Source organism: Tribolium madens, unplaced genomic scaffold (genome assembly GCF_015345945.1).
Source record: "Tribolium madens isolate multiple individuals breed KSU strain unplaced genomic scaffold, Tmad_KSU_1.1 Scaffold_7;HRSCAF=85;Tcas5.2_LG10, whole genome shotgun sequence".
NCBI lineage: Eukaryota > Metazoa > Arthropoda > Insecta > Coleoptera > Tenebrionidae > Tribolium > Tribolium madens.
The window spans coordinates 9,607,844-9,615,570 of NW_025401050.1; the positions used below are offsets into that span (position 1 = coordinate 9,607,844).

The following is a 7,727-nucleotide window of genomic DNA, read 5'->3' on the forward strand; positions in this document are numbered from 1 at the left end:
TGAGGTTATTTTTGTTATAATTCAAATACTCATAACTTAATTTTTTCAAATGAAATTACCCAATTTTTATTTTACTAAATAGAAGAGAATTTAATTGTGCATTGATCTGTATTAACATTTCCTATACCTAAATTTAATAATTTTCAGGTTATGGACTTTTTTTTAAGACTACAGAAATTTTATTACTAGCCATACATATCAAAATTTTCTCTAAACAAACGTCAACAGTAAATTACTATTTGACAAATAGTGCCAAAATATGGAGAATCAAAGTTATGCAAACTTAATTATTATTGATAGGTTCTGCCATGCGATCATTATTTAAAGCTAAAAAGTAAGAAAAAATTATTTTTGTTTAATGAACGACGTCATAATTTTGTTACACTCTCCATAAATACAAAATAAATTAATTAAATCTAAGTTTGAGTAGCTTTGACTCTACATATTTTGGCACTATTTGCTAAATAGTAAGTCACTGTTGAGGTTTATTGAGAAACAATTTTGACATTTTTGATTTCCATAGCAAACTATACGAAAACGTAATAAATTTTCGGCAATCTTAACAAAAGTCACCATAACTTAAAAATTATTAAATTTTGGTAGAGGGAATGTTAATACAGATCGATGCACAATTAAATTCTCTTCCATTTAGTAAAATAAAAATTGGGGTATTTCATTTGGAAAAATTGAGTTATGGGTATTTGAATTATTACAAAAGTAACCTTAAAATTATATGGTTTGTTAATTTTTTTTCAAAATTTGAAAACACAGGAAGAAAGATCTAAACTGTATCTTTCAAATGCCAAAAAACGAATTCAAAATTTTAAAAAATAGCAGAGTTACCGATTTTTAAAGTGGAAGGTGCAGATCCAAAAATTTTTAAAAAACTCAAAATATTTCAAAAACGGCTAAATTTAGGTATAGGGAACGCTGATGAAAACTCTCTTAAAATAACCCGATTAATCCAAAAACGCAGTAAAAAATATACCTTTCCATTTAAAATAAGAAAGTTGAGACCGACTTCCGGTATAACCGGAAGTGCCGCCGTTTTGAAAATATTTTCATTTAGGAGGACTTAATGCATTATGGCTTTGTACCAATTTTCAAACAAATATGATTATTCGAACTCCCAATACTTTTAATGTGGGGTTTAGACGGAACAACCTGTATATGGCCATTGATCGTAGATAAAATTTGGTTGTTTTCCTTGTTTTTGATTTTTTTTATTTCTGTGCTAGGTGTATTGGAAATTGGGTGAAGACGGAGCGAAAATCCCTGATCAATGGCCCTCCAATTTGTCCACAAATATTAATGTGAATACTCCTATGAACCTCACTATCAGTAATGAAACCTTTCAAACATACATATCGGTAAGAAGCTAATTACTATTGATTTTCTAATTGATATTGGATGATTTATAAAAAACAGCAGTAGAATTTTACTTTCCTTATCCTATAATCCGGCAGTTGGCACTAATGCAATTTTTTTCCATATAAGTAGGATAAGGTAAGTCGTGTGATTTTTTATTTATGACCCGATTTCAAAAATGAAAAAAAATAATTAAATGGCTTAATTAGTACAAGCTGACAATTTTAGATTTTTTCTAATAAATGTCATACTACTTGTGTGTTTTGGACTATATTCAACTTTCTCATTTTAAATAGGGACCTATATTTTTTATGATTTGGAATTTATTATTTTTTATTTTATTTATTTTATAAAATTTTTATTATTTATTTAATTTATTATATTCAGCTTTCGATTTTAACAGAACTTAGTTTAGATTAAGTACAGAGTGACTCAGCAAACCATTTTTTAAATAACTTTCAAAGTTTTCAATCGTTCTGGCGCACCCTGTATAGCCTAAAATGTACTATGACATTTGGAAAACTTATAAATTAAAAGCCAGTTAATTAATTTTTTTAATTTTTCAAATTTTACAGCGCCTCACCATGATTTTGCGACAATAATCATTTTGAACCATAAATATTCGAATTGAGTTGTAACTTTTCGATATTAAATTAAATGATTTGAAATTTACCAAACGAGCGAAGCGAGTCTTAAAACTTTTAAAATAATCATCATTAAGAATTAATACTATGTTTATTTCCGATATGTTATTGTATATCAGGTGAATTAAATTTTCTCAGTCCATAAAAAGTACTTTTAATTAAATTAAAATTATGAAAAAAATTATAGATTTTTAAATAGAACAGTTTGTCCATTTTTTTACTTTAAATTTGAATTTAGAATTTTAATTAGAAAGAGGCCCTATAGATAAAACTTACTAACTTACTATTTACACTTGAGTGCAAAAAAAAACCCAAATTGTCAAATTTTTCAGATTTACATAGTTTGAAAAAGTTTTTCCCAAAAAAATTAATTTGATAGAAATTTGGAAGGTATAAACGTCATTTTTTGTAGTTGTAATAAAGGTTTGCGACTTGAATGGATATTTCAAATACTTTTTTAAGAAAAAAATTTAAAATCGTTTTTTAAGAACAATTTTTAGAAATTTTTTAAATAGAATAACTTAACTATGAATTTTTCGACAAAGACTGTTTAAATAGAATTAAATTTTTGTCAATAAAAATTTGCATTTGAGTTACCATTAAAAAAACTAAACAAAAGAAAAATCTAAAATTTTAATTTGTGAAAAACGCTTGAACACCCCTTGTAGTAAAAAAAAATCGATTTTTGGATCTAAAAGGAGAATTTATTGGTAACGGAACACAATTGAGTTTAAATATGAGTAAATATCAATACCACTCTGTATGTTTTTAGAATAAAATAACGAGAAAAATCATTAAATTAAATATACAGGGTGGTTCGTCTAAACCCCACATTACAAGTATTGGGAGTTTGAATAATCGTATTTATATGAAAATTGGTACATAGCTATAAACCATTAAGTCCTCCTAAATGAAAATATTTTCAAGATGGTGGCACTTCCGCTTATACCGGAAGTCGGTCTCAACTTTCTTATTTTAAATGGAAAGGTATATTTTTTACTGCATTTTTGGATTAATCGGGTTATTTTAAGGGAGTTTTTATCAGCTTTCCCTATACCTAAATTTAGCCGTTTTTGAAATATTTGGAGTTTTTCAAAAATTTTTGATTCTGCACCTTCCACTTTAAAAATCGGTAACTCTGCCATTTTTTAAGATTTTGAATTCGGTTTTTTGGCGTTTCAAAGAGAAAGCTTAGATCCTTCTTCTGGTGTTTAAAAATTAAAAAAAAAAACATATCCCATAATTTTAAGGTTACTTTTGTAATTTTGCTATTTTGAACAAAGTAAGTGTTCTGAAAAAATACCATATCTTGAACCCCAGAGTTCACCGTTGTCTTTCAACCCTTCTGGACGAACCAACGATATCGACGCTTTACTCAACGTCATCCACCACGCCGAAAAATTGATTTACATCGCCGTCATGGATTACTTCCCCTTGACCATTTACACGCCAAAAATGAAATTTTGGCCGAAAATCGACGATGCCTTAAAAACAGCCGCCATCGAAAACAACGTCAAAGTAAAAATGTTGATCAGTTGGTGGAACCATTCGAGATCGTCGGAAGACAATTTCTTAAAATCACTTGCTTCCATTAATTTGGCGTATCCAAGAGTATCGATCGAAGTGGTAAGTGTGAGAAAAAAAAAAAGAAAAACACATTGTGTAACACTAATTCTTTTTCAGCGACGGTTTATTGTGCCTTCAAACAAGGAACAAGAAAAAATACCTTTCGCTAGAGTTAACCACAATAAATATATGGTTACTGACAACACCGCTTTTATAGGCACTTCTAATTGGTCGGGAGATTATTTCATTGATACGGCGGGGGTTTCTTTTGTTTTGCATGATCCGGTGTTTGACAGGAATGGCAGTGAAACCACTCTAAGAAGCGAACTACAAGCCGTATTTGAAAGAGATTGGAACTCTAATTACTCATTTCCATTAACATTTTAAATGGTTTACTGAGACATTCAACTTGTTTAATTTAAGACAATTATTTTTCCCGTTTACACGCCATTTTCTACTTTTTTTCTGTTTCATATTTAAAAATTGTAAGTGCCTCATTAAAATTGTATTTTTTTAAAACTTTTGCTCATATAAATCATGTTAAAAATAACACAATGTTAGATATGTTGTTTGAATCTTTGCGAAAATAAATTTTTGGGAACTAAATGTGTTGTTGTCCAAGGGGTCATTAAAGTTGAAGTGGAGTGCACGTCGATCATTAAAGTTGCACTAGAGTGTACTTCACAATTCGAATTGTTTTTCAAACCTAATTACACAATTATCAAATGGAACAAACAAATATTGATTAAAAATGCTTAAAGTACGATTTTTTCATTGGAGTAATTGTAAATAAGCCAGAGAATTATTATTAATTTAGTTCAAAGTTTGTGACTTTAGCCACCTGTCTGTCATCTGTCACTTCGCCATTAAAAAAGTGTGGTTATGTGCGTGTTATTGAACTGTATCAAATTTCGCCCCAAATAAACCCACAAGTTGCGTTTTGGCCTTGCAATGGAACTCTCGCCGCCGGTGAAGCCCCCTCGGGGCGTGAAACCGGTCAAGGAGACGGTAAGTTGTCAAACTTCCGGTGCCCCAAAACGCCCCTTTTTCCCAGAGCGGTCTTCTGATGTCGGTGATTCGCACCCTGTCATCAAGCGAGACCAACGAACAGCGCGACAAAGAGAAATCAAAATTGGAGAGCGAGTACAAAAACTGTGATAAAAAACTCGACGAATTGGTGTCAAAACATGAAGTGGATTTGGCTAAAGTAAGCAAAAACGCCGATAAAAACACTGGAAATTCGATTAAAATCGCAGGTTATGCAACAATTCGCTTCAATTTCCCAAATCGTGAGCGACAATCGGCTCAAAATCGCCAAAGTGAAGGAGAATTTGCAAGATTGTAAAAGGAAGTTGCGTTGTCGCAGGGACGAGTTGCGGAATTTGTGGCTTGAGGGGCTCGAGTACAAGTACATGCTGCAACTGCTCGAGGAAATGTAATTCTCGTAATTGTTTTAATTCAATTGAAAATTGAAAATTTCAGTGAGAAAATGAGTCAAGTGCCTGATCGTTTATCGAACTTTATGTCCCACAAACAGTATTTGCATGCAACTGAGTTGCTTGTCGAAGCTGTCACTTTAGGGAAGAATACTCTAGAAGGCGTGGAAAGTCTCAAAGAGCTCAGTCGCGAATTGGAACAAAAGAAGGAGCAACTCCATTTGCAACTTTTCACCGAATTGAAAGAGCATTTGTTTACAAGGCCAGCTCAGAGAATTCTGGCTCTGAGGAGGCAGGAGTCGGGGCGTGAGAATTTCATGATAAATTCACCTTTGCAGAGGAGCACGGAATTGAGATTATCGAGGAATCGGATGACAGTGAGGAGAAATATACTAGAAAGCGCTCAAAAGTATTATCAAATTTTAAAATAACACAGGGAGACAAAAAAAGTCATGTCGTGACAACTTGTCTCAGTGAGACAAATCAAATGCACTAAAAAAAAATTCAAAAAGTCCACACACTTAGAACTAAATAATTTTTTTCTAATTTAAATGAATTTAAAATACTAATTTTAAAAAAATCATTACTCAATAACTATTAGGCCGATTTCCTTCAAATAAAGACCATTATAAAGGGATGGACTTGCCCTTTAGAATGATATGAAATTTGAAATTAAATATTGGCAAACTTTTCTTCGGACAGTGTTCGAAGAAGTTGGAAGTAAATCGAAGAAATCTAAGAAAAACCCTGTTTGTCACCATCGTGTAGAGCATCTTTTTATTAGTAAGAATCCAAATTTTTAAAATAATATAAGTAGTTTTTAAGATATGATTTTTTGAAGTTAAGGTTTGCTAATCAAGTATTGCTCCATAAATAGAACAGTTTATCCATTTTTTTACTTTGTTTACTTTTCATAATTTTAATTAAATTAGAAAGAGGCCGTAGGTATAGATAAAACTTTATTTTATTTTATTTTTATTATTATTATTTATTATAATTATTTTAATAATTGAGTAGGCAACCAATTATTCACATGAAATTCAATAGTTCATATTTTTCCAAATAAAAAATTGTTCAACGATAATAATTAACATTTTTTTAGTTTTACAATTTACTTTGCGTTTATTGCGTTTTTTCTTTTATTTAGTACTATATGTTCTACTTTTACTAATTATTGTTTAAAAAAATATCAAAGTTGAAAAAAAATTTGTTGCATAGTGTATAAAAAATTGACGTTAGCAGTAAGCTTATTAAAAGTAAACAAAACAAATAAATAATAATATAATAAATAATTAACCAAATTAAATGTTTTTCCGATTTGTTATAAGTATGTAATTAGTAGAAATTTGAAAAAAAATTGGCAATATTTTCTTTCATTTGCTGATTTTTGACATTACAATAAAAAAGCTGAATATAGCCTAAAATTATGACATTTGGAAAAATTATAAATTAAAAGCAAGTTAATTAATTTTTTTAATTTTTCAAATTTTACAGCGCCTCACCATGATTTTGCGATAATAATCATTTTGAACCATAAATATTCTAATTGAGTTGTAACTTTTCGATATTAAATTAACTGATTTGAAATCGAACGAGCGAAGCGAGTCTTAAAACTTTTAAAATAGTCATCATTAAGAATTAAGACTGGTTTATTTCCGATATGTTATTGTATATCAGGTGAATTAAATTTTCCAAGCCCATACAAACTACTTTTATTAAATTAAAATTATGAAAAAAATTATAGAYTTTTAAAGAGAACAGTTTGTCCATTTTTTTTACTTTGTTTACTTTTCATAATTTTAATTTAATTAGAAAGAGGCCGTATAGATAAAACTTTATTTACACTTGAGTGCAAAAAAAACCRCAAATTGTCAATTTTTTCAGATTTACATAGTTTGAAAAAGGTTGTTCCCAAAAAAATTAATTTGATGGAAATTTGGAAGATGCCTGACAAATATGAAATTGTGAATTGTGACAAGGTCAACGTCAATAAACTGACATTTATTAACAGGAAAATTATAATAAAAAAAATCAATGTGCGTTTTTTTGCACTCAAATTTATAAACGTCATTTTTTCTTGTTGGTATAAAGGTTTGCGACTTGAATGGATATTTCAAATACTTTTTTTAAGAAAAAAAAATTAAACTTGGTTTTAGTTGAGAATTATTTTTAGAAATTTTTTTGTAAACCTATTAACTTTTGACAAAGACTGTTTAAATAGAATTAAATTTTTGTTAATAAAAATTTGCATTTTGGGTTACCATTAAAAAAAAAACTAAACAAAAGAAAAATCTAAAATTTTATTTTGTGAAAAACGCTTGTTTCCATACATAAAGGAGGCTCATATAACGTCTTTGATCTACCTACATACTGTAAAAATATCACTTTAAAAGTGATAAGTAAATCGAAGGAATCTAAACGAGTAATTTTTTTTTTCATCATTACCATCGTGTAGAGCATTTTTTTATAAGTTGTAATCCAGATTTTCAAGCATTTGCTGAGAACATTTAAAAAAAAAGTTCAGAAAGCTAGAACAAAGTGAACAAATTTGAATCTGAATGGAAAGTGATTTAATTTGAAAAAGATTTGTTCTTATATTTAAAGCTACTGCTTTAAAMTTCTMGATCCTTTTTGCTCAATGATCAGTGATCATTTTTAGAACAAAAAAACTCTTTATTTGCTTTAATTAGTACCTAGGTACTCTTTGTTTGTT

General features: G+C 29.2%; 2 protein-coding genes across 5 annotated transcripts in view; both read left to right on the top strand.

Moving 5' to 3' along the window:
* Positions 1 to 4,184, top strand: part of LOC123010257 (5'-3' exonuclease PLD3-like) — a 12,876-nt gene extending 8,692 nt beyond the window's left edge. For all 4 annotated transcript variants that reach the window (XM_044406986.1, XM_044406987.1, XM_044406989.1 and 1 more), the window contains exons 6-8: positions 1,239 to 1,370; positions 3,333 to 3,638; positions 3,696 to 4,184. In XM_044406986.1, coding sequence (XP_044262921.1) covers positions 1,239 to 1,370; positions 3,333 to 3,638; positions 3,696 to 3,965 — 708 coding nt within the window. In that variant the 3' untranslated portion in view covers positions 3,966 to 4,184. The remainder of the gene's footprint in view (positions 1 to 1,238; positions 1,371 to 3,332; positions 3,639 to 3,695) is intronic.
* Positions 4,185 to 4,426: 242 nt separating this feature from the next.
* Positions 4,427 to 7,727, top strand: part of LOC123009489 (exocyst complex component 4) — a 15,116-nt gene continuing 11,815 nt past the window's right edge. The window contains exons 1-4 of the mRNA XM_044405851.1: positions 4,427 to 4,586; positions 4,633 to 4,785; positions 4,835 to 5,013; positions 5,061 to 5,423. Coding sequence (XP_044261786.1) covers positions 4,530 to 4,586; positions 4,633 to 4,785; positions 4,835 to 5,013; positions 5,061 to 5,423 — 752 coding nt within the window. The 5' untranslated portion in view covers positions 4,427 to 4,529. The remainder of the gene's footprint in view (positions 4,587 to 4,632; positions 4,786 to 4,834; positions 5,014 to 5,060; positions 5,424 to 7,727) is intronic.